The following is a 27,479-nucleotide window of genomic DNA, read 5'->3' on the forward strand; positions in this document are numbered from 1 at the left end:
AAGCATTAGCTGCATTAATGGAAGAAGCCTCATTTACACCTGAAATATTTCCAATCCTTCCAGGTCAGATCACATCTAGACTATGGCATTCATTTAAGGACCAAGTGGCAAAATGAGAGCCTATCCATTGGTGAGCACACTGGAGGAGGCAACATCTTAAACTCATATCACACGAGCAAAAGCTTAAAAAAATCAACAATTCTTAATTAGTCCCCTCCAAAAAATGACTTAGAGTTATACCTATTTTCATGATCTTTCAAGAGATAACTTGAGAATAGGTCAGGCTGTTCCATATTTACCCAGGACGAGAAGAGAAACTCAAGACAGACAGATCTACCCAGGATTAGAGTGGAACTGGATTAATGAGCATGGAAAAATGCAGAGTAAATGCTATATTTCTATCACTGGAAAATAAAATGAAAAAGTCATTAAACCACATAGCACCAATTCAAAATTTAAGATATATATCACTGAGTGTGGGTGAAGTGTAAGTTTATCAAATCTCATTAAAAGTGTAAGCAGGATTACTATTTTGGGGCAATTTTAATCTATTAAAAGGAACTCAACCCTGTTTAATGGCTTAAATATTTCCAATTGTTTGCCATTTGTATAATATAATTACACAGGACTCTTTTATAGCCACTCCAACAGTCCTGCAAGATGCCTCTCACTAGCAGAACATTAACCTGGTGGTTTCTTTCACAACACCAAATAAAGTTGAGCATAAGAAAATTCCATTTATTTATTAAAAATATATCTATTTAATGAGTTCTCTTATTCAGACTGTCCTTATTGCAATTCTCAAATAATGACACTTCAGTGCTTCATTAACTCCCAAACACAATGACATTCTAGTAATTAAAAACAATGGAGCCTCTACTTTTCTGAAATAGACATTATATTCAGAATCCTATGATAAGGCTAGTTTTTATTTTACTTTTCATATTTTGTAATCGATTCAATACATGTAACATGTCCTAAAGCCAGTAAAGTATCATGTTATAAGGCCAACTGTGATATCCCCTGCCTTACATAGTCCATGTGCCATGTAATGTGATTATGTGACACCATGGGAAAAGCCAGGGACAGGGCATGGAAGTCACCTATTTTTAAATCTTGTTTATGGATTTCTCATCATTATTTCCATGTTCACTGAACTCAATTTCCCATATCCTGAAATGCTCCAAGACTAGAACTTGCATTATGACTTCTGTTCCTACTGGACCTGACCAGAAAAATCCCTCAGATGTTTCCATATTTACAGCCAACTGGAACATTCTAAGATGGCCTTTCTTCATATTCCCAGGGATTCGTGCCAGAAATATGATCCTCAAGACAAAATGCAATCCAAACATGGCTTCAAGGATCATTAAAAGACTAGAGCAATTCTGGTGTTAAACTGCAACTCTTTTATTAAGAATATGCTTTCACTACCTTTCGGTGGTCTTTCTTGAGCAGTATAATCATGTCATCCTTCTATTCTCAATTGCCTTCTCCAATTCCTCTATGTGTTGTCCCGTCTTTGATGAGCTTACAAAATAATATTCACACAATCAATTTTCTTATCTGTAAAATGGGAATAGTGGTTTGACCTTACAGGGTTGTTGGAACAATTAAATGAGACTGTAAGATAAAGAGTTTAGGCCAAGGCCTTCTCATGGTTAAGAACTTAATAAACAGTCACCAAGAAGACAAGCCAAGAACAAACCAACCCCTTCCATTTAAGGATTACCACAATGTATTGGCTATTTACCACACTGAATTTGGTCTTGCCTTCTCCAGGGGTGGAAACCCATTAACAACAGATGGCTTATTCATCACTGTGTCCTTAATGTCAAGCACAACCCGCTGATTAGTATACAGTACATTCTCAAGAATTAATCAAGTTACTGAATTTAAGAAAGACACGCAAGGGGCTCCTGGGTGGCTCAGTCAGTTGAGCATCCGACTTCGGCTCAGGTCATGATCTCATGGTCTGTGAGTTCGAGCCCCACATCGGACTCTGTGCTGACAGCTCAGAGCCTGGAGCCTGCTTCAGATTCTGTGTCTCCCTCTCTCTCTGCCCCTCCCCCGCTCATGCTCTGTCTTTCTCTGTGTCAAAAATAAACAAACATTTAAAAAAATTATTTTAAATAAATAAATAAATAAATAAAATAAAATAAAATAAAGAGATGTTCATTTCTTTTTCCAGTTAGGATCTTGTCATCGGGTGCCCATCAATACATCTCCCAAAGCATATTTATTCCATAAAAATTTGAAAAGTGCTAAACTCTCCACACTGTTAACAATTAGCTTTTGCATAGGTTACTTTCCTCATGAAAATGAGTCTGGGATTAGCACAGCATGTGGTACATCATTTCTATCATCTGCCCTTCTGTTTCTTCAACTATAAAATAGTGATAACAAAGACCTGCCCTCTTACTGCAGGTTGATGAGCTGAAAGAAGAATTTGAATTGAGGTTTATGCATGAAATGGTTTTACATGGGCCTTCCTAATAAAGGATAAACTCTCTGTGAGCTTATTCACTCGATCAATGACTGAGGGCCTACTTTAGGCCAGGCACTGTATGGGGTTCTAAAGAAATACAGGTGTGTAAGATACAGTTTGTGTTCTTAAACTCATGATTTAAGGAGAGAGACACACAGAACAACAATTTAAAAATTAACAATTAAAAAATATATGTAATATGAGTAATGAGTGATAAGAATTCTTAAGGGCTGGAAATGTGTCTTATTCAAATATGCACTTCCACGGGCTTGAAATGAACTAAGTGTTCACTGAATGGTCTTGTGCTGAAGCATGACTGAAGAGATGCAGGCAGTAATGGAAAGGAAAGAAGGCAAAGAAAAATGACGAGGGACTTAAGGTCAAAATTCTGAATACGCACTGTAGAAACATGTTAGACAAAGAAGGAGAAATATATAATAAGCTTGAATTATTTATGTTTAAGCAACGATTAAAACTGGACTAATAATCCATAAATGGGGGACCCTTATCAGAAAATTACTTTAGGATTTTACTTGTAATTCTTTTTGTCCCCTTTCATTTTATGCCAGGCAGATTGTGACGCCAGGCAGAGTAAATCAGAGAAGTATTGTCTAAGTAATCAAATTATTTTATGTTAACAGTGAAAGTTTAAATATGACCACTAACGAAGGAGTGAATTGGTTTTATCTAAAAGTACCTCCCAATCCAACAGTACTTTACAAAATGCCATCACATGTATCCTCGCACTTTGGCCTTAACAAAACACAGTGAATTACAAAATTGTTCAATCACTCGCTCAGCAAACATTTCCTGAGTGCCTGTGACATGCCACACAGGGGCCCAAGGTTGGGGATGGAGTCACGAATGGAAGCCGACATGCCTGACTCACACGTGAAACGAAAGGACAAGGTATGATGCCCGGTCATACATATGTGACTGGCCCAGATGTAGCCCCAGGCTAGCACTTTTGAGGTCCCAAAGCCACATTTGCCTAAACATGCCATTGTCAAGAGGACATTAACTATGGGCAGAAAATGCAAACTTTTAGAAACTTTCTAAAAAATGTATGACAAAAAAGATGCATTGGGAAGCAACATTTTTTTTAATTTTTATTTTAGCAACTACTAAAATATGAAATGGGGGGTAGCAATATATCAGATTTCTACCGAATAAAACAGGGAGGCAGATGATAGACTTAAGACTTTAAGGATGTCCTGTAAAGCCATCAAGACTGTATTAGATTTTCCTGTATTTTATAACAGATGAGAAAGAAACTTAAATTAGCACAATTTTCTAATAAAATGATAAATAAAAATGATAATACAATTACTTTGTTATCATCTACAGTTATACACCTAGGACAATCAAAAGAATTACCTAAATGTGATACTTAAAAACAAAGTTACCTCCTCTCAAAGAAGGTATTCTAAGTTCAGACTGATGTTATTAAGTTATTGAAAAACTTCTAGGTATCTTTTGTGCTCATTATGACCTTTGCAAATATTTATCTTATTTCCCTGTGAGTTGATCTGTGAGAATATGAACCTCATGAGAACCTGTAACACCCCTTTTGCAATAAATGCTCAAAAAACATATGCTATTTGATATTCCTTCAGCAGAATATGATGATGAAGTTCATTCCGACCTGCATATTGTAGGAAAGGCTCTGGAAACAGACTGTTTGGGTTCAAATACTGACTTTGGCAAGGACTAGGTCTAGAACCTTAGAAAAGTTTTCACATCTTTGGACTTCACTTTCCTTACCTATGAAGTGGTCCTTAGTAACATACCTATACCTCACAGAGTTGTTATAGGAACTAAACAGGATCATACACAGGAAATATTTAGAAGAGGGCCTCATCATAATCACTCAATATGCCCTATTATCACTACCATCATAATCATCGACTTTGAAAGGGTAGTAAGAAACTATCAGGCTATTACAACTATCAGGCTAGTAACCCATCAGGCTATTATAAGCTCTTTCCCCAAAGTACATTAAAATCCTGAGAAAGTTTCCAAAAGGTTTAGTCCCAAAGATCATCTTTTGTTTTACAATATACTAAGATTCGTGACCAGAAACTGGAAGTCACTAATTTTAAAGAAATTCATGTTAGTTTTAAACTTCAATTCACTTCATTAATCCTTCACAATAACTGCCATACACAACCTGTTTTATATGTTTATCATCAGTGGTAGAATTTTAGATTACTTTCTTGCCTCTCCTACCACGGACCAATTCTATACCAGGTGATATGAAACCTGTTGTAAATTATCCTTAGTTCTGAAAGGGTAAATACATCAGGAATTCTAGGCCTCACTTTAAGTTAAATAAAAATAAATTTTTTTTAATGTCTTGATTAATTCTGTTGGGAAAATACATGGAATAAGTAATCAGATAATTGTCTACTCCAATTTTTAACAGGATGGCTGGAATGATTTTTGGCATTTTACACTAAAAATAAAAAGAAACATCTACAATAGGATACATAATAGTTCACAAGTAAATCAATGGTTGGTCTAATAACTGACTTTTTTGGCATTCGTGCTATCAACACTAGAAGGCTTCTTCTCTATCGTAAAGTGTGCTTTTGAAAAATATACTCAAACTTACAATATGTAAAAATAGTGTCATAGTCAACCCAACTATGCCAAACCAAGAAAACCAACCCTAACATTAAATTCAAACAAGGAAAAAGGAGACAGATCAAATTGGGGAATGGAGTATCTCAAATAAAATAAGCTGAAAAGTTTTAAATAAACCATAAATGTTGGCAAAAGCAATTACTATTAAGATAGAGAGACGGGGCGCCTGGGTGGCGCAGTCGGTTAAGCGTCCGACTTCAGCCAGGTCACGATCTCGCGGTCCGGGAGTTCGAGCCCCGCGTCAGGCTCTGGGCTGATGGCTCAGAGCCTGGAGCCTGTTTCCGATTCTGTGTCTCCCTCTCTCTCTGCCCCTCCCCCGTTCATGCTCAGAGCCTGGAGCCTGTTTCCGATTCTGTGTCTCCCTCTCTCTCTGCCCCTCCCCCGTTCATGCTCTGTCTCTCTCTGTCCCAAAAATAAATAAACGTTGGAAAAAAAAAAAAAAAGATAGAGTGAAGGGAAGTGTGCCTGGGTAGTTGAGTTGGTTAAATAACCAACTTCAGCTCAAGTCATGATCTTACAATGCTGTTCATGGGTTCAAGCCCTGAACTGGGCTCTGTGCTGACAGCTCAGAGCCTGGAGCTTGGTTTGGATTCTGTGTTTCCCTCTCTCTCTCTGCTCTCCCCCATTCATGCTCTGTCTCTCTCTCTCTCTCTCTCTCTCTCTCTCAAAACCAAACATTAAAAATTTTTTTTAATTTTTTTAAAAATTAAAATAAAAGATGGAGTGAAGGCAACATGTCCAAAAGTTAACCCACAAAATCCTCACACCTTTGATACTAAGATAGGTAAAAGTAAATGTAATTTAGGTATTATGACTCAAGAATTATTAAGGGCAAAAACAGGAAAATATTAATAAAGTGCTGAAGTAAATTCTTGTACACATAACAAAACAATTTTGAAATTTACGAGAAATATTTTCTTCCAGGAAACATGAAATCAGAGCCTTGTTCAAATTATAAAGAACATTTCATACCAGACGCACTTAATAATTTCTTCCCCTAGAAATTATCCAATTAGTAGTTAAGGGAAACAAAGCAGATGTACATATACTCTATATTTAGACTTAGAGAAGACTCTGAGGACACATTTTTTTTAATTAAATTACTTTAAATGGTTATATGATAGGGGTGAGAAACAGTCCTATAAATTGAATATTGGCAGCGCTTACAAAGTCACACTACAAAACTGCTGATCTCTTCAAAGAAATGTCTGGGGAAAGCTAAAGATATCAAACTATATGGAATGTCTTCAGGATAATGTTCTTTAAGAAAATCAAACACATTTTTATAGTGCCCAATGATCCCTATCAGGAACAGAACATTGAATCCTTTTATGCATATGGAGACAAAATTATTCATTCTCTTCTGTAATTTAGTAATACAGGTTCAAGTTTAAAAAGGCGTAGCCATGGGAATAAAGTTTCAATAATACAAGAGCAGTAAGTTCTAGAGATCTGCCCTGTGGTTAACAATATTGTACTGTACACTTAAAAATCTGTTACAGTGTTGATCTTATGTTAAGTGTTCCGACTACAAGAAAATTTTTAAAAAAGTATCTACTCATGAATGGAAAAACTGACAGACTGCAACGTAAAATCAATGAAATACATAATTCCATAAAATCAAAAAGACTATAAAGAAACTGAAAACAGAACCTGTAAATAATTTATTAGATATTATTTCTATCTGTAAATTGGGAGGGAATAAATAAGGATTCTAACTTCATAAAACTTTGTCCTTTTGAGTTTATATAAATTGTAAGTATTATATATAAACTAACATGCAAATTATTTCACAGAATAATAAACTCACAGTATGGAAAAAACTACAGATCAGAGTTGAATGGTAATTAAATCACTGAAAATTAGTTGTTATAACCAGTCTCAGAAAGACCTTAAGAATAAAATAATGTATGGAGCACCTGGATGGCTCAGTCAGATAAGCATCTGACTTTGGCTCAGGTCATGATCTCACATTTTGTGAGTTTGAGCCCCATATCGGCTTCTGTGCTGACAGCTCAAAGCCTGGAGCCTGCTTTGGATTCTGTATCTCCCTCTCTCTTTCTGTCGATTTGCCACTCATGCTCTGTTTCTCTCTCTCTCAAAAATAAATAAACACTAAAATAAGTTTTAAGAATAAAATAATGTATAACTAGAAAATGCATCAGAATAGCACAGAATCCTTTTAATGTAAAATACTTATAAAAGTTTCTTTTTTACTCTTGTTTACTGAAATTCTGTACTAAGGGTACATTTATTGCATTTCTAGTACCATCTAAATTAGAAAATATGGGAATGCAAGGTACTAGAATCATAGTAAAATTCTCCATACATGTAGAGAGTGACAGATTCCATGACATCTTTACTAAAGGGGAAGTATGTCTGAAGCTAGCGTTCAACAGTCCATAGAGAATTATTTCATTCATTCACTCATAATTTTGAGACATAAAACTTACAGTCTCAATCCTTTTAACGAACTCTACATGTTACCAGAAGCATTCTCAATATTAACCATCAACAACTGTGGGGAAATAGGTTCTACTTACATAAATGGGTTAGGAAAAAATGCTTAGGGTGCAAAGCTGCCACCAAGGGGTGAAAATGCCCAAGATGAGCTAGTGAGATATTGTACTGGGATCACGAGTAACCTGTTATAACATCTGCAGGAAATTACTTTCCATCTGGTGCCAATGTATGTTGATCACAAACTCCACTTGTCCCCCAGACCCTTTGCTTCTTACACACACAAGTTAATGATTACTGTCTGATTGTTTTCTTTATGTTCACATGTGTAAGATCTTGTTTTCCTCATGTTCACCTCGTGGGTAATATCTTGTGAGCTCAAAAAATACAGAAACGAAACCCCTGTTTGGGGCTCTCATCTCCTCCCAGACACTAGCCTCTCTCATATTCAATTCTGCATCCACTCTCTTGCTGGACAAGAGAGAACTCGAGACTCATAGTCTGTCACAAACATCACAGATTCATCTGTCCTGACAAGAAATACAGTTCTAGATCTCTCCTTCAAAGGGACAGAGTCTGGAGATCAATTTTCTTTATCTGCTTGTCTCTGACACTCAAATCAGATTTGAACTTCTCTGAGCCTCTATGAAAACATGCACACTGTCTTAAAAGAAAAGCAAAAATAAACCAAGACAATCATGTGATTCAAACATACTTTCTTTTCAGAAAAACACAATCCAGTTAACCCTACTCATTCTCTTGCAAAATAGGGAAACACTATTAAACATGACCAAGGACTCTGGGTCATATTTTGTATGTATGACAGAAAAAGATCAACCTGATAAAAAACATCAGTCTTTAACCAACAATACACTAGAAAATGAAAACTGTTATTTTCTAATACCTAAAAAGCCTCAAGAAAACTTACTACAGACTCATATCCTAATGAATTATTTATTATTTCAGGATTTCCTAGAGGTTCAATTTTGATACTAAAAAGCATAAATAAATACTTTCTTATACAGTACTCCTGTAAGCTGAAAATGTTGTAAAGGTAGCTTTTCCTATGTTTTACTATTCATAATAAAAAATAGCTCATGGGGCGCCTGGGTGGCGCAGTCGGTTAAGCGTCCGACTTCAGCCAGGTCACGATCTCGCGGTCCGGGAGTTCGAGCCCCGCGTCGGGCTCTGGGCTGATGGCTCAGAGCCTGGAGCCTGTTTCCGATTCTGTGTCTCCCTCTCTCTCTGCCCCTCCCCCGTTCATGCTCTGTCTCTCTCTGTCCCAAAAATAAATAAAAAAAACGTTGAAAAAAAAAATTTTTTAAAATAGCTCATACAAATCACATTTTCATTGCATTTTGAGGAGTGGAAACTGGCTGCTAAACTTGGAGCCCAAATATAGGGGGCATTTCAAAGATACTTTAGTGAGTTGAAATTTGAAGGACATTGTAGACTACATTATAAAAGACAAGGATTGTTGGCATGCGTGGATGGCTTAGTCGGTTAAGCATCTGACTCTTGATTTTGGCTGGGGTTACGATCTCACGGTTCCTGAGTTTGAGCCCCTCATCAGGCTCCGTGCTGACAGCAGAGCCTGCTTGGGATTTTCTCTCTTTGCCCCTCCCCAACTCACACATTTTCTCTCTCTCTCTCTCCCTCAAAATAAATAAACTTTAAAAAAAATAAAAAATAAAAGAACAAGAATTGATAACTAAAATTACAGCTTTTACAGAAATGTCTATTTCACAAATTCATCAGTTGTTCAGGAAAGCAAATAAAATGGTATCAAAGCTTATCCTCATAAAAGCACAGAATGTCTGTCAGATATGAACTACTCTGGCTCAGTGAAATGTCAGACTGAGAAAGATACTGTACGATTCCACTCTTACGTGGAATCTAAAGAAACAAAACAAGCAAATCAACAAATATAAAGCAGAAACAGGCCTGCAAACCCTGAGAACAAACTACCTGTCCCCAGAGGGGAGGGGAGTAGGCAACACGGGTGGAGGACATGGGGAGAAGCAGTGTTCCAGTCAGATGGCAGCTGCACCTGTGGTGAGCTGGTGGCATGTTCAAACTCATCATGTCACCATGCTGTGCACCTGAAACTAACATAATACCATGTGTCAACTGTATTCAAAATAATTAAAGAAAAAAAAAAACAGCACAGTGCCACCTGTCAAATGGTAAGCGCAACAAATGTCAGCTGGTGTTACTGACAGACAAAAAGAAAAACATAGGTACTGCTCTTATTCCATAAAATAGCATTTTAAAAACAATGTGCTATTATTTACCTCTGAAGATTTTGGGATTCCCTCTCTGAATCTTTGATAAAATATTTCTAAGAGGTTATCATTTAATATATTTTTGAATTCCCAAGTATCGCGTAGCTGACTATCTTGAACGGCAGCTCACTCCATTTTAAATGTATCTAATGATTGGAAAGCTCCTCTTAATCCTAAAACCAAATCTACTCCATTATAATCTGCACTTTGATCCTGGTTTTGCTTTCTGAAATAAAGTGGAATAAATAGTATCCTTCTTCTATTTGATAACTATTCAAATACTTGAAGGAAGTTTCCACATCTTTCTTATGAATATTTTCATGCAAGGCACTTAATATCTTGCAATAGCCCAGGTACTGTTTTGAGTGCTTTGCGTGAATTAATGAATATATATATAATATTTCATATTTAAATATTAAACCACATTAAGAATGAGTAACACTCAAATTTAAGAAAAGGAACAGGGCTTAGTCAAAACCAAGAATTAAAGATATGAGAAGCCACCAAGGAAATGTTAGATATGTTTATTTGTAAAACAGAAGTAAGTAGTAAACATATTTGTAGACATCAGGAGAATGTGATAGTTGTGCAGGGAAAATGGGAGGGGACAAGAAAGGCCCACCGGCCATAAGGTTGGCAAGAAAAACAAGTTTTTAAAAGTTAAATTGCTCAAGATCATCCAGCAAGTAAGTGACAGAAAGAGTTGGAATTTGGGAAGTTGTGGTCCAAAGATGACATTCTTAATCACACAAAATACTGCCTCTCAACACTCCTTCTGTGCTTTCTGGAGGAGGATGTCCAACCAAGACACATATAGAGCTAACTGTTTCTATCAGAACCAGAATCATTATGCGCTATCATAAAATCCACTTGAAAAAAGAAAGAAGATATAGTTTAAAGAATGATGTACAAGTTGCTTCCACAGTCAAGAAGTCGTGATCAGTGTTCTGGAACTCAATTATAACAACTCTCAGAATCTTGAAGAGTAAAGACGTGATGTGAATAAAGGAGAAAAGAAAACCTAGTATATTGTGTTTTCATGTCTCTGAGATCTTCAGGAAGTCAGGACCACTTAAGCTGCCTTCCCACCATACAAGTAACACAGTAAATGGTGGCCTCTGAGGTCCCTTTTTGATGAATATAGGGTGAAGCTTGCCTAGACAACTAATGTGTGTTCTCTTACGAGACACATTCTATGGTAGTCATAACAACATTGACATGTCAACAGTGTTTGTCTAATGATCTTGGAGTATTCAGCTGACCAAGTTCAGTTGCTGCTCAGAGAAAAAAAAAAGGATACGTAAAGGTACATACTGGCCTTGTGGTTCAACTGCAGTTGCTGGGTTCCCACCTGGGCACAAAAAATATATATATACTCAGAGATACACCTGTCATTTCAACCAATGCTATTTATAAAAAGGATGAAGTAAAAGAGAAGGAGATACTGAAATATGCAAATAGTGTTGACTGATAAAGACTAGACTTATATTTGCAAAGAACAGAAGTTCCTGGGCCAAAATTTCTCCATAACTATTTTTTATAGGAGAGTAAATAAAGGATCACACAAGACAATTACATGAGAACTAACAGGGATAGAGTTAGTAGGTGTGCCAAAGTATGTTTGACTGTTACTGAGTAACCAAAAAATGACACACAAAAGAGTAACTGCACTAATGATAATCTGAAAAAAAAACTGTAAAGACTAAATTGGCACATGTTACTCTTTTATCAGAGAAACAATTTTTAAATCCAATTATCAAAAACTATATAAAAAAAGATTTATAGGAAAAAGTAAAAATAAGTATACCAAAATGTTATCAGTGAATACTTCAAAGTGCTAATAAAATAGATTTTTTAATGATCTACATTTTTTTAACGTTTATTTATCTTTGAGACAGGGAGAGACAGCATGAACGGGGGAGGGTCAGAGAGAGAGGGAGGCACAGAATCTGAAACAGGCTCCAGGCTCTGAGCTGTCAGCACAGAGCCCGACGCAGGGCTTGAACTCACAGACTGCGAGATCATGACTTGAGCCAAAGTCAGATGCTTAACCGACTGAGCCACCCAGGTGCCCCATGATCTACATTTTTTACAAAGTATAAATTATTTCATAATAAAAAAACTTAATAAAAAGATTCCAGGAACAGATTGAAAAAATATGATTAAAAACCTTCAGTAGCCAAAAAATATGTAGCTTTATTTGTTAGAAAGAAAGAAAGAAAGAAAGAAAGAAAGAAAGAAAGAAAGAAAGACAGACAGACAGAAAGAAAGAAAGAAAGAAAGAAAGAAAGAAAGAAAGAAAGAAGACAGAAAGAAATTAAACTAGATGCCCCAATGTTGTTTATAGCAGCATTATCAACAATGGTCAAACTATGGAGAAAGCCCAACTGTCCATCAACTGATGAATGCATAAAGAAGATATGGTGGGCATACACACACACACACACACACACACACACACACACACACACACAATGGAATAATATTCAGCCCTAAAAAAGAATGAAATATTGCCATTCACAACAACATGAATGAAGCCAGAGTGTATTATGGTAGTGAAATAAGTCAGTCAGAGAGAGAACAAATACCACATGATTTCACTCATATGTGGAATTTAAGAAATAAAAAAAAGTGAGCATTCGGGGGAAAAAAGAGAGACAAACCAAAAACATACTCTTAACTATAGAGAACAAACTGATGTTTACCACAGGGGAATTGGGTGGGGGGAGGGGTAAAATAGGTGATGGGGATGAAGGAAGACACTTGTGATGAGCATCCAGTGATGCATGGAAATGCTGAATCACTATATCGTACACTTAAAGATAATATTATACAGTATGTTAAATGGAATTTAAATTAAAACTTTAAAAAGAAATAGAGTATATAATACACTGGAATATATGTGTTTTTTCCTAATTAATTAAAAAAAATAAATACATAGTTACAAATAATATATGTAATGATTATCCTATACATAATAATCACAATTATTACATATAACTAGGTTTATAACATGTAAACTGCATCACAAAAGGTGGTGGGAGAAAAGGAATGGAACTGTGTAAGAACAGAACTGTCTACCAACACCAGGGCAGTATTAATTTGAAAGAGCTTATAACAAGCTAAATTATGCATTGTAATCTCTAGAGCATCCACTAATAAAATAACTTTAAAATATATTTGTAAAATCAATAAGGAATTAAAGTATCATGCTAAAAATATTCACTTAATGCAAAAGAATTCTTGAAAGAGGAACATGGGAACAAAGAAACATGAGACACATAGAAAACAAAACCGTAGATGTAATTCCAAACAAGTCAACAATTACATTAAACGTGAATACACTACAATCCAGTCAAAATGCAGAGATTATTCAGGGTGTATAAAAGAGTGAAAGCCAACTTTATCTGTAAGAAACACCCTTCAGATCCAAAAGCAAACACAGGTTGAAAGTGAAAAGATTAAAAAAAAAAAGATATACCATGCAAACAGTATCTATTTATGAAACATTCAAAAACAAATATTAACTATCCTACACAAAGTCTTTCAGAAAATGAATAATAGCAAACACTTCCCAACTCATTCTCTGAGGCCAAAGACATTGCAAAAAAAAGAAAGAAAGAAAGAACGAAATGACAAAATCTAAAGACCAATATCTCTCATGAACAAAGGTGCAAAAATCCTTAACAAAACATCAGCAAACCAAATTTAGCAACATATAAAAAGGTTTATAACATATAAATACGGCCAAGTGGGATTTATCTCAAGATTTTGAGTTCAACATCTGGAAATAATTAGTATCTCATATTAAGAGAAAGTCAAAACCACACGATCATCTCAATAGATAAAAGAAAATAGATGGTACACAATCTAACACCTATTCATGACACAAAGTCTCAACAAACTAGGAATAGAAAGGAATTTCCTCCAACTGGGTTAAGAACATAAATAACCTACAGCTACCATCACACGTAGGGTAAAAGACTGAATGCTTTACTTTTTAAGTTCAGAAAAAGGCAAGGATATCCACTATCACCACTTCTATTCAACACTGTAGTGAAGGTTCTAACCAGGGCAAAGGTAGGGAGAGAGAGAGACAGAAGTAGGGTGGGAGAAATACAGGGAGGGAGATAGACAAAGAAAGACAAATTAAAAAGAAAGAAGGGTAACCATCCTAACTCTCAGACTACATGACCTCCTATGTAAAAAAATCCTAAATATCCCCCTCCCGCCCAAAATAGCATTTTTCCTATTCTGTAATAGTAAACTATTCTAATATGAGTTTAGTAAGACCATAGGACTCAAGATCAATATACAAAAATGATTTGTATTTCTATACAAAAATACCATTTGAAAACATTGTCTTTGTTGTATCAAGAAACAAACAAAACGTTGACAAAAGTTAAAGAAGATCTAAATTAACTGAGAGAGATAACTTCATGGAATGGAAGACTCAGTATTTTAAGACAGCTCTTCTTTCTAAATAAACCTACAGATTCGGTAAAATCCCTATCAAAATACTAGAAGCTATTTTGGAAATTGACAAGGGTATCCTCAACTTTATGTGGAAATACAAAGGACCAAGAAAGAATAGCCAACACAACTTTGAAAAAGAGCGAACTTGGAAGACTTAAAATACCCAACTGCAAAACTTATTTTGATCCAGTAACCAAGACACTGTGTTATCACCATACAGTTAGGTATCTTTAAAAAAATGAAAAAGAACAGAAAAGCAAGAAAAAATGTACAGTCAATTGATTTTTGACAAAGTTGCAAAGGCAATTCAATGGTGAAAAGATAGTTTTCTCAAAAACTGAGCTGAGACAACTGGAAATCTACCTGCAAAAAAATAAAAAACAAAAACAAAAACTTGGGCCCACGTGGCACACCCAAATACACCTCAAAATGAATCACAAATTAAGATTTAAAACCATAAAACATCTAGAAGAAAACAAAGGAGAAAATCTGTGGCCTTCAGTTATATAAAGATTTGTGAGATACCATACTAAAAGCAAGCTTCCTAAAAGAAAATAATGGTACCATCACAGTACCACTGTGCTTCAAAAGACAGTAATTTTTGAAGTCAGTATCTAGAATGTATATATTTTTTTAAATTCAGTAGGAAGACAAACAACACCGATATGGGCAAAACATTTGATTAGACATTTAACCAAAGAAATTATACCAATGGCTAACAAGCACAAGAGAAGATGCTTAACATCACCAGTCACTGGGGAAATGTGAACTAAAACCCAAGATACTACTTTACATCCACCAGAATGGTCATGATCAAAAAGAATGCCAATACCTAGTGTTGGTGAGAACGTGAAGAAGCATGAAGCCTCAAATGTTGGTCAAATGTGAGATAACATAGCCTCTTTGTTCAACAGCACAGCAATTCTTTAAAAAGTGAAACATATGACACGGCAATTCCTCTGCTAGGAATCTACCAAGGAGAACTGGAAATATATGCAACACAATCACTTATATGCAGATGTTCATTGCAACATTATTCACGACAGCCAAAGTCTGAAAACAGACTTTGTTTCCAGTGTCTATCAACTAGTAAACGGAAAAAAAAAAACAAAACAAAACAAGAACCACAGTATATATGTGCAATGGAACACTGAACTAAAAATGAACAAATTACTCATACACGCAACAACATGGATAAACCTCAAAAACATTATGCCGACCAAAAAAGACTACATATTTGTATGATTACATTTTTAAGAAAGGTCAAGAAATGACAAATCTATATAGATGTATGTAGGCCAGTGGTTGCCTGGGATCAGGAGTAGGAGCAAAGATTGACCACAAATGGGCACAGGAAACTTTGTTTGGGGCAGGGGGAGGCAATAAAGTGTTCTAAAACTCTACTGTTGTGATAGTTGCACATACACTAACTAAAAATTACTATGCTGTATACTTATGAAAAATGTTAATATGAATTAAGAGCATCTTTAAAACTGAGGAGGTGGGCAATGAATTCCAAACAGCTCTTCAGCTTTTAATTTAACTGAGACTGAAAGCTACCAGCTAAAACAAAAGGATCAATTAAAGAAAGATTCTGAACAATTTGTAACTCAAAGGGCCAATTCCCCCTCCCCTCCAAGAAGGTACCACTCTAGCAGTCAATGGTATCTCATCTATGGTAGGAGACACCTTTTGTTAGTTCAGGTGCAATCTTTCCTGCTAACAAAAATAAAAACGTGGTAAATGGGCACTTGAGGCATGGAGGTCACTATAATGAATATATAATTCACCAAGTAACAAATACCTTGTCCTCTCTACAGAATACAGTAACTGGACGGTAGCATGACACTATGCAGACATTTTAACGTTATAGGCATTTAAAGATTGAAAGACCCGGAATGAGCCTCAGCAATACTAGTGTCAGAATCCGAATTTGTCCAACACACTTTAAAAGGCAGTTTATGGTCAGGAAGCAGTTCCAGAGAAAAGACAAACAAACAAAAACAAAAAAAAAAAAAACCCCACAAAAATTAGACATCTCATTTATAACTACAAGAGCAAAGCAAACTCAGATAGTTGTGACTTGAGTTATGACTATGTTCTATAATGCTAATTCATAGAGAAGGCCCTAATGGCATTTTGTCCATCACTAAAATTATCGTTCAATATTTGAAATTCTCTAGCAGAATGTTTCAGTCTGAAGAGAGAAAAAAAAACTCACATTTTCCCACACTAAACTGAACTGAAGTTGAAGTCAAATGATATACTCTTGACAGCCAGGTGAAATTTGTCTTTCAATGGTGTCATTATGGCATAGTAAGATTAATAAATATATTTTCAACTTTTCAATCATCGTGTCAGGAGAAAATGGGCACATGTCTAGGAAAAATAAAGGAGTCTGGAAGCTGATCTGACCACAGAAAATCAGAGGTTAATTCCATATTCTTTTAAAATTATTTCCTAGCATTTGTTTTGTGGCTTCTAATTAATAAGACAGACCTGGGGTGGGGAGAATAAGACAGACCTGGGGATATTTCTAGGGATTGAAAAAGAAATGTGTTATTATTGTTCATGCTTTTCCTCAGTTCCAACTCTGAGAACACAAGTGAAAATGAGTAACAATGCCATTTCTCTGTCGTGGGGATGATGTATTGCAAAACCTGGACTCCTTCCACAATATTATTAAAGTTCTTTGAAGCGTTGCTACTAGGAAAAAAACGTCAAAAGAACTCATGTTATTTATTGTTTCTCAAATCCACTGCTATTTCAGGTTGTGCCTAAGCTAACCAGTTGGTTTTATCTTGGAAGCCACTGGCACAGTAGAGCACTATCACGTGTGTACATAAAAGGTATTAGCAGACCCAGGTAGTAAAAACTTGATTCCAAACTCCAGTGACTCTGAAAAGGAGACTCGGGATTTTAAAATAAGAGTCTATAAAGAAAAGAGCAGATCCCCAAGTCATATTTTAGGGAGATGTTATACCAGCAGGTTTGATATTTCTCTAAAATTATTAAACCTACTGATGTCCAGTACCTTCTTTTCTAAAGCCATAAATGAGGAGAAGAATGGATAGGAAGGAGGTTACAAGTGTGAAGAACAAAAGTAATAATCATGGCTTACACTGAAGCTGAAGATAGAAAAATTTTACATGGATTGTCATTTAATCCTTACAAAAAAGTGTTTGAGGTAAGCAGCCTAAGCTGTCACAGAATTACTTTAAGTCGGTCCTGATAAGAGGATGACTCTTCATGGTTGAAAAGTCAGATTCCCCTCTGCTTCTGTTTGAAATTGCCTGAATTCATTGAATCAAAGGGATGATAGCAACTTTCATGACCCACTGACTTCCTATAAATTTACACATGTTAAAGATGACTTAATAAGGAGTATAAATACTAATTATTCATCTGGGTTTCTTAATTTCCAGATGAATTAACCTGAGGCTCAGATTACAGGGATTTACTAAAATCACGGGTCTGAGATGCCTCTCGCCCAGGCTACCTCCACTTTCCCACACACTATTACCTTATAATGTGGAGAAGGAAGCCATGGCCATTCGTCCCATTTCTAACAGCCCTCTTTACACACATGGCCCCTTTCATACAAAGAAGCTTTGGAATCTATGTCAACACATTAGATTCACAGGACTAGATGTAATGCCCCAAGCTGCACATTGTACTACAAGAAATTTCCTCTAAAAATCACCACAATGTCTCCAAAGACTGATGTGAAAAACTTCCAAATTCTCCAAATAGTTAGATTTGAATGACCTAAAGATGCATGCACAAATTAAAAGAGATTCATAATTCACCATTAATTCCCAATACTGAATCTGTCCTTTTTTTAAATAATGAACTAATTCATTCATATTTAATGCCCGACATCTGATAAAGAAACGTGATGAAAAGAAGGTGAGCTTTAAGGAAAGATAAAAACACAGAAATGCCACATGGGCAGAGAAGAAAAGAGACAGAGGAGACTATGTAAGGCATAGGTGATCACTTAGAAGATGCAGAGGGAGCCAAACAGAGGGACTCCAAGTGGGATCAACCCACCTGGAAGAGTCCCTCCTGACCTCTAAAGTCTGCTGAATTGAAGGCTGCCACTGATGACTGCATATGATGCCTCTCGGTGACATTCCCCCTTCTGGTCTCATGCACTCATTACTACACAATCACGATGCAAGTTCTCTGGAACTAGGATGATGGCTTTCTGATCCATTAGTATTTACCCAACTGCTCACAAGCATGTTCTCCCTCTAATCACATGGTTAACCAGTGACTGATAACACAAAATGACAAAGATCCTGTTTAGCGGAAGCATTACAATTCATTCCGCAAATGATTTACTGTCATTCAGCTACACAATCAGCTCTTGGTTTTCATTTCTTGGGTATCTAGCGTTTTATTTTGTTTTTTTGGATGGTAGGTATTAAGTGCACAGCCAAAACAGTTAAATTATCATGAAAGCCTTCACCGTTGGACCAAGGAATAGCCTACATTATTTAAAAATAGCACTTTCTTGGGGTGCCCGGGTGGCTCGGTCGGTTGAGCATCTGACTTCAGCTCAGGTCATGATCTCACGGCTTGTGAGTTAAAGCCCCACATCATGCTCTGTGCTGACAGCTCAGAGCCTGGGGCCTGCTTTGGATTCTGTGTCTCTCTCTCTCACTCTGCCCCTCCCTGGCTCATGGTCTCTCTCTCAAGAATATATAAAACATTAAAAAAAAATTTTAATAAGTAAAAAAGAAATGAAACTAGCACTTTCTTATCAAAGCCCCATAAAAAATTAGAAACTTTAGACAACATGGAGTTATTCATTGATAAGAACAGCTATTATGGGGAAAATAATGAATAATAAGGTCAAATTTATCAAGAGAATCCTAATTTTTAACCTTGGTTTTCTTTCCTCTTTCCATGTGTTAAGAAAATACAAACTTGGGGTTTGGAAACATAGTAATTCAAAAATGTTATTCCTCTGGTTAAGACTCCATGACATAATGTTACTGACCACAGTTCCAACTGGGGCCAAGAAGAACTTCCCAAATGACCCCCTCTGGCAAACCCAGGTGAAGAAGCAGAAATATAAGCCTAAGGATGAGAGGATTGCTGTCCTATTCTAAGAAAAAATCCTGCCCTATTGCTTTATTTTTAAGCTGTCACTGCCATGTTTAAGTTACAATGGCATCTTCTCAATGAGCACATTTTCCTATTACTGGAATTGGCAGGGGGCCTTGACCTGTGAGTCGTCATTTCATTATGTCCATTCCTCACCATGGTACACAAATGAAATAAATACAAGCCAGATGAAATAAAGGGGGAAAATCTGTAGCAATAACTATAAATTGAATTAATTTTTCTCCAATCTACAAAATATATAAAGCAATTAACATTGGTAATAACATATTCTACTGCGGGCACATTTTCAAAAATATAAACTTCAATTTTAAAGGCCAACACTGCTCACACCCTTCTAGCCAAACACTTCACTTCTGTAAAACAGAACTGACAGTTTTAATATTCTCTAAATTAAAAGGACAGAATAATTTCAAATTTAAATCACCTACAAATATGGACAAAAACATACACTAAACAACTTCGTTCTTTTGCAACAAGCTTCAAGAAGGGGTAGCAATCACTGAACATATAAATACATATAATATATATGTGAAAAATATTATTTAAAACACCATGTGTAATCAAACAGAAATAATAACAATTCATTCAGACTAAAATATCCAAGCATGCCAAGTTGGAATTTTCAAGTTTATCCTTAGAAGCTTTGGAATCACTGAATCTAAATGATGAAAACAGCGCTTGTATGAGTTTCCTAAATCATGGGATCCAGTTATCCTGAATAAATGGGCATCGTTCCCTATTTCCCAAGTGTTTTGCTTAAAATGTTTCCATTGAATTTCAAAATTATAAAAAGCAGTTCTAAAACGAATGCTACAGAAAATCCTCAAAAAAGTCTTTGGCTCTGCTTTCAGGGGGCTAGTCTCTCATTTATTTATCATGGCAGGCATGTCAGAATACGTGAGTACTCATTCACTGCGTTTTTAATTGTCTCTACAACTCTTCTTTCCTTTAGCCCACAGGAGCCTGTTCGTTTCCAAAAGTCAACAGCTTTCCCTAAAATGCTTGTGAACAAGCTGAATCACATAGAAGAAGTTCACTTTTTTTTTTAATTTTTTTAACAACTTATTTATTTTTGAGAGAGAGAGAGAGACAGAGCATGAGCAGGGGAGGGCAAAGAGTGAGGGGGGATACAGAATCTGAAGCAGGCTCAGACTCTGAGCTGTCAGCACAGAGCCCAATGCAGGGCTTGAACCCACGGACTGCAAGATCATGACCTGAGCCAAAGTCAGATGCTTAACTGACTGAGCCACCCAGGCGCCCCATACTTTCCTTGTCACAAAATACCAAAAAGCTCTACTGGAAGTTGATAGACACAAAGGTCCACTGCAGAAGAATATCACTTATATCATTTATTTTTGTGTTTAGAACAATAATGACTAACTTTTCTTCACACTTCTATCTTAATGTTGACTTTCTCTAAAAAAAAAAAAAAAAAAGCTTTACCCGAGAGCACATATTTGTGTCAACTATTTAAGATTCTTCTTTTATCTTTTCATTTCTTAATAACCCAGATTTTCCAAACAGGGATTCCAAGAAATTAATAACAATTCCTAGTGTTGATGCTGTTCTCCAAGCAGTGAGCCTGTTCTAAAGGAATGAGTCCCTGTGTCAATGCTACAATCTATTGAGAAAAGCACTCTTGAGGTAGCCACTTAATTTCCAACTCTTAGAAAATCCATTATTCTGCATACTGAGACAAAAATAGGATGCAACCAAGACGTTCCTAAATTATGACATTTAGAACAGAGCATATTCAAAGTGGAGCTAGCTTTCCACCCATAGTTATTTAAGGAGAAGGCGAGCAGGCCCCACACTGTTGGAATCCACCTTTCCATTTCTCTCCTGTTTGCCTTCAGTTGGTAGAAATACTCATTTCTACCAGGGTTTACAGGATCAGGTTCTTGGTGAGTCCTGTCATTTTTGTAATTACTGTGGCTGGTATTAATAAGTGTCTCTTTTTATATGCTGAAATAAATTAATGAAAGAGGCAGACACTATGCAAAATGGCTGGGAATAAGGCCAAATCCTTTTCCATACATCCAGGGACCAGTAATTTTCTAAATGGCACTTTAAGCTCTCTCGCCTAAATAATTACAAGTACCGCCGGCATGTAATTTACAGAAATAATTATGCACTCTTCCAGTCCCCATCACCCATCTCAAGCCCATGGCCACTCACCTTGTCTTTATTTTCAGTGCCAGAAGCCTCAGGCTTGGTCCTGATCACAAACGGGGTGGACAGTCGCAACAGGACCCTCTCAAAGGCGGCACTGACCTTTGGAGAAACGATCTCGAAGCAGTCCTCAAACCTGAGCACTTTGTGGCTGTCGCAACGCAGCTGCTTCCGCAGGCCTTCCCCCAGCTGCAGGACGGACATGTGGGCGTCGAACATCAAGTGGAAAGGGAAGGCCCTGCAGAAGGTGCTGATGCTGATTCTGAGGTCGGCAGGGACTCGGGAGGCTCCCCGGGGAAGGTTCTTCATGGCATCAGTATTGTCACATTCTTTGATGAGGAAGGTAAGACAGCTACAGTTGCCTGGGTTCGAACCATCGGAGCACAGCTTCTCATTGGCCACCTGCTCCACGCTCACGTCCAGCCGGTAGATCTTCTTTCCCGCAGCCTTGATCATGCCCAGCATTGCAAAGCCCACAACGTGGTGAGGACGGAAGTAGTGAAGCAGAAGGGCACCCTCGGGGAGCTCCTTGCACAGGAACGATGGGGACTCCAGCGTGGCCTGTTTCCCAAAGGAAGTTCTGATGTGTTCCAACAAAGCATCAAAGCCATTAAAAAAGTCCTGCAAAGTGCCACCTACAGCTCGAAGGACTCTCTCATTCTCATCAAAGCATATATTAAAGAACTCCTCACCAAATCTTTCTTGAAGTTCCTCAAACTTCAAACCTAGAGGTAAATGGGAAGCAAATGTTAGTCAAGTGCAATAAAATAATCGAATTTATAGCTTTTTTTTTCAATGCTCATCAAATGAGATAACTAGGCAGTGAAGCTGGAGAGGTATTTCCCTTGGGCCCACAGATTCCCAGAGAGATTAATTCATTTTGAATTAGAGAAAGAAAATTTCAACCCATCTTCTGGGGGCTTCTAAAATGTTGATGGGCATAAGCTTCCTTTATGTTTGTTTGCTTTTGTTTTTAAGTAGACTTTATTTTTTAGAGCAGTTTGAGATTCACAGCAAAAGTGAGCACGAAGGACAGACATTTTCCACAGAACCCTCTTTCCACAAACGTACAACCTCCCCACCCCACCCCACCCCACACATACAATCAGACATGCACTACAGTGGTGCATCTGTTACAATCAATGAACTATAATGACACAACACCATCACTCAGTCGTTAGTTTACAGTAGGGTTCACTCTTGGTGTTGTATGTCTTTGGGCTTGGACAAATGTGTAGGGATATGTATCCACCATTACAGCATCACACAGAGTAGTTTTGCTGCTCTAGAAATCCTCTGTGCTCTGCCTGTTCATGCCTCCCCCCTTACCTCAACCCCCCGTAGCACAAACTTTCTAAATGCTGCTAATTTAGCTGCAACAGTTTGTTTTCCATTTGCTATAATTATCACAAACAAGATCTTTTTCTTAATGGTTTCCCTCATCGGTAAAGAAACTTTTCAGAAGCAGCTATCAGCTTGTTTCTCTGTCGTGCCCATCTACTACTACTATTTGACTTATCAAAATTCTTATGTTAAGCGGGAAATGTCAACCAGAGAGGGAATTTATCGTACTTGAGCAGAGAAAGGTAATGGATTATCTAGTGTGAACAGAAGGAATGAAGTGAGACACTAGGGAGAGAGGGACAAAACAAGAAACTAAAAATGGCAGAATGGTGGACTGATTTGCATTCTTTGACCCACAAAACTGAGAGTAACCAAGAGTCTGTAATCTCAAAAGAAAGAGTTATAAGTCTTTGTCTTCCCAGTTCACATTCACTCCCACCTGCCATGGCAAGAGGAACTCTATCTTATAATAATGGAGGTATAATGAATGGCAAACACACACACACACACACACACACACACACACACACACACACAATGCAATGCACCATGTAGAAATGCACATGTATAACCAGTCACATGTGATCTAGTTAGATCCATCCTTAAGGATGATCTGAGGGAAAGTATGGAGGGAATTTACGGTCCATAGAGGAAGGATACAACACCCGTGTATGATTGAGTGTGTACACTAAAGGACACTTCTATACAGAGTCAGTCTGTTGCTTCTCCTTTGACTTTGGCTGAAATCAACACATTTTAAGTTCATATATTCATATTTTCTTGCCTCGTCTACTCCATCTTGCAAGGAGGTCCTGAAGAGAAGGCCAGACTGGGAAAAAAACAGAAGGTCACTCTGCCAGTGTCCTGTCCAAGGGCAGAGCCATCTGGGCTGTCTATGGCTCGGTTTGCTATCTATTCCTACCTTTATTATTCCCTAAGGGTTCTCCCCAAGCAGAAATCAGGGAACAAAGCAGAGTCAACACTACTATTTGAAAAACACAGTCAAAAGACACCAAATATTTTTTCAGAGAGTATTAGAGAGTATAAACTTTGTGACAGCCAAGTGAAGTAGTCAGTTGGACAAAAAAAGTGAAATGAACGTGAAAATCAACGTGAAATGAAAAAAAAGTAGAAAACCTAAGAGAAAAAGAGTCCTTTTATTAAGAAGAATTTCATATTAGTTTTACTTGCACAGGTTTGACATTCAAGGCAAGCTGACAAAGTCACCTATCAAGATAAAAACATGAGCGCACATCTTACATGGTCATGGTACAAGATTGCCCTTCAACGTAGGCTGCAACCACGAGCAGTAAGACCAGCTCAACTGATGATAATAGCATTTATCTGTCCAGTTCTCCAGTGTGGAAGAAAAAAACGTGGACGACACTCACTGCAATTTGGCTCCTGTCCCAATGGCTCCACTGAAACTACTTTTCCAATTGCTTAAAGCAATACATACTGTTTCGTCCCTACCTTAGTTAACCTGGTTTGTTGTTTTTCTTTTAATTTGACTGTACTCATCATCTCATCCTCCTAAATCTCCCTTCTCTTCGCTTCTAAAAATATACCGTTGGTTTGATTACTGTCTGAAGACTCGCTCCCTAAAATGTCTTCCTACACCAAATCTCTGTATCACCATCGATATATAACTAAAAAGTCCTAATACAAATTAAATGTATATCCCTTCTTGGTTGCTATTAAATTTTTCAATTACAACATTCTAATTAAAACTAAATTCAAAATAAATAAAAATTCCTATAAGCTGATTATACTCCCTGAACAACAAAATTCCACGGGTCACTAAAACATCCCATGAATTGCTTCTATATTTTGAAGAGTTCTATCTTAAAAGGACTCAGAGTCTTTATGCACAAAAAAGAAAAAAAGAATTTCTTCTAACTTGCTTTTTTTTATAACATTGAAAACGCCCTCAGAGTTATTAAGAACAGAGATTAAACATAATATAGTAAGCTTATGTTCTATTTTCATTGCCAGAATCCCAAAAAATCATCCAGAAAATAACAAGCAAATTCACCAGGAGCACAAAATAAAAACTACTCTGTGAGTACAGCATTCTATCTGCTAGGAATCCCTGCTATCTTACCAAGCACTTCTCTACCTGAGGGTACAAGGGCTGTTAATTCTCAAATAAAGACACCGAGGCCTGCCCGGACACTAGAGTCACTTGTACCAATAAAGAAAAGCTAGAATATTTCTACTATCACACCCAAATACTATACATGGTAATTCTATAAAATCACAGTACTCAATTAACTAATTAAGATTTTGGGGGCACCTGGGTAGCGCAGTCAGTTAAGCGTTCAACTCCTGATTCTGGTTCAGGTCATGGTCTTATGGTTTGTGGGCTCCAGTCCCACATCAGGCTCTGTGATGGCAGCACAGAGCCTGCTTAGGATTCTCCTTCTCTCATTCTCACTCTCTCTCTCTGCCCCTCCCCTCCGTGTCAATCTCTCTGTCTCTCTCTAAATAAACATTAAAAAAAAAAAAGACTTTTGTTTTCACAATTATTAAACTTTACAGGATCATAAAAGAAGTTCTTCAAGTTGGAAACATGTAAAACTAGGGAAAGATCACTGTAACTTTTACAAATGGTTCCATTTTAAACCTTATCTCCAAATTCAGAAAGCACAGAGAAAGTGTTCAGCTCAGACAAGTGGTACAGTTCTCACTTCCAATATCCCACTTACGAGGATGCAAACTCCCTACTTACAGCAAATCACATAAAACATACAGACCATGCGCATGTGTTCATGTCAGAAGATGCTAGGACAGCTTGACCTCTGGGTCTATAAGAATATGTTCCTCTAGAGGCAAAACTTACAATACATGTGCTTTCATTAACAAGTTAAAATTTTAAATTACTGTTGGGGCACCTGGGTGGCTTAGGTGGTTAAGCGTCCGACTTCGGCTCAGGTCACCATCTCCCGGTTTGTGACTTTGAGGCCCACATTGGGGCTCTCTGCTGTCAGCATGGAGCTTGCCTCAGATCCTCTGTCTCCTTCTCTCGCTGGCCCTCCCCCTCCTTCCCTTCCTCTCTCTCCCTCTCTCAAAAATAAACATATAAAAAATAAAAAATTAAGTAAAAATTTTAAAAGTATCTAAAACCACAGTCGTACCACATTTAAGGGTACCTAGACACCTAGACACATTCTTTTCTGATATGAGCTTCTAGGGATAATTAAGTCACAGTGTGATTAGGCTGTGACAGAGGCAAACGGAAATACTTATGGACAATGGAGAAAAGAATGTGTGACCCTCTCCTCCACAGGTTTTCCTGTTTGCCTCTGTTAGAGGCATGGGTTTGAGCCCCATGCCTCTGATAGTGTCTGAAGAAGAACTTGAATAAAAGTGGGTGTTCAAAAACCCAACAAGGAAGGCACAGTCACGCTGACAGATGGACAGTAATGGAATACAGAGAATGAATACAGTAATGAACCAGAGACGTGGGAGAGCCCAGCCTGGTCAGGGATGGGCAAATGGTAAGTGGATAGCATCTGGGGAATAGGAATGAGGGGGTGAGCTGTTAACTGATGGGCAACACCGAGCCTGGACTTCTGAGCACCAACACCAGAGTCAAAGGCACCAGCCAGAGAGACACTATAATGTCTTTAAAAGCCTACATTGACTGAACTAGAGAGGTCCCAGTGAGAAGAATATTAAGCAATGTGCCAAATATTTTCATAGATCACTTTACACTTTAAAAAATTCTTATCAAGTAGATATTTTTAATTGTCTTCATTTTACAGGTGAAAAATGTTAAGACATTTGCCCAAGTTCACATAACTATACGTAGCAAAGGTAGGTCTCAAGGTGAAGTCTGTCTGATACCACATCTTGTGAAATAAACAGAGGAAAACATCTGGGCGAGGGAAGAAATGCATGTCTTGCCCACTGTTATTTAATCAATACCTAGCATTCTGCCTGTCATTTAGGAGATGCTTATTACGTATTAGCTGGATGGTCAATGAATTAATGTATCACTGAAGTCAACAGAAAGCAGTTATAAGGAGCAGTCAACAGCTATCAAATGTCACAGTGAAGTCAAGTAAAAGACAGAAAACTGTAAAATGGATTGGTCAGCACTTTGGGGACCTTTGACAGCAATTTTAGTGGAGGAGTGGGGCAGACTACTGGGTGTAAGGGGTTAAGGACTGTGTGACAAGTAAAGAAACAAAAAGTTTTCAGCTGAATTAATATTATTGGAGAGCTAAAATTACTTCCTTTATAAAACTGTAACAAATCTGACCACTATACTTGGAAAAGGAAATATTACCTTCATTGAGAACCAAGTAATTAGAGAGAGAGAGCACCAAATACACAGCATTGTACATTTGGGGTCCTGGATCCTCTAGGGGAAGATGTATCAATAAAAGAGTGCAATGAGTGTTTTTTTTTAGATCCAGAGACCATCCTTGTCACCCAGGAAGGTCACTGGTCTCCACTAACACAGG

General features: G+C 37.2%; 1 protein-coding gene across 1 annotated transcript in view; it reads right to left on the bottom strand.

Annotated features, from left to right (window-relative positions):
* GUCY1A2 (guanylate cyclase 1 soluble subunit alpha 2) overlaps positions 1 to 27,479 on the bottom strand; it is a 338,126-nt gene that overhangs the window by 238,579 nt on the left and 72,068 nt on the right. The window contains exon 4 of the mRNA XM_045482650.1: positions 21,670 to 22,388. Within this exon, the coding sequence (XP_045338606.1) occupies positions 21,670 to 22,388 (719 nt within the window). The remainder of the gene's footprint in view (positions 1 to 21,669; positions 22,389 to 27,479) is intronic.

This window comes from Leopardus geoffroyi, chromosome D1 (genome assembly GCF_018350155.1).
Source record: "Leopardus geoffroyi isolate Oge1 chromosome D1, O.geoffroyi_Oge1_pat1.0, whole genome shotgun sequence".
In the NCBI taxonomy this organism is placed as follows: Eukaryota; Metazoa; Chordata; class Mammalia; order Carnivora; family Felidae; genus Leopardus; species Leopardus geoffroyi.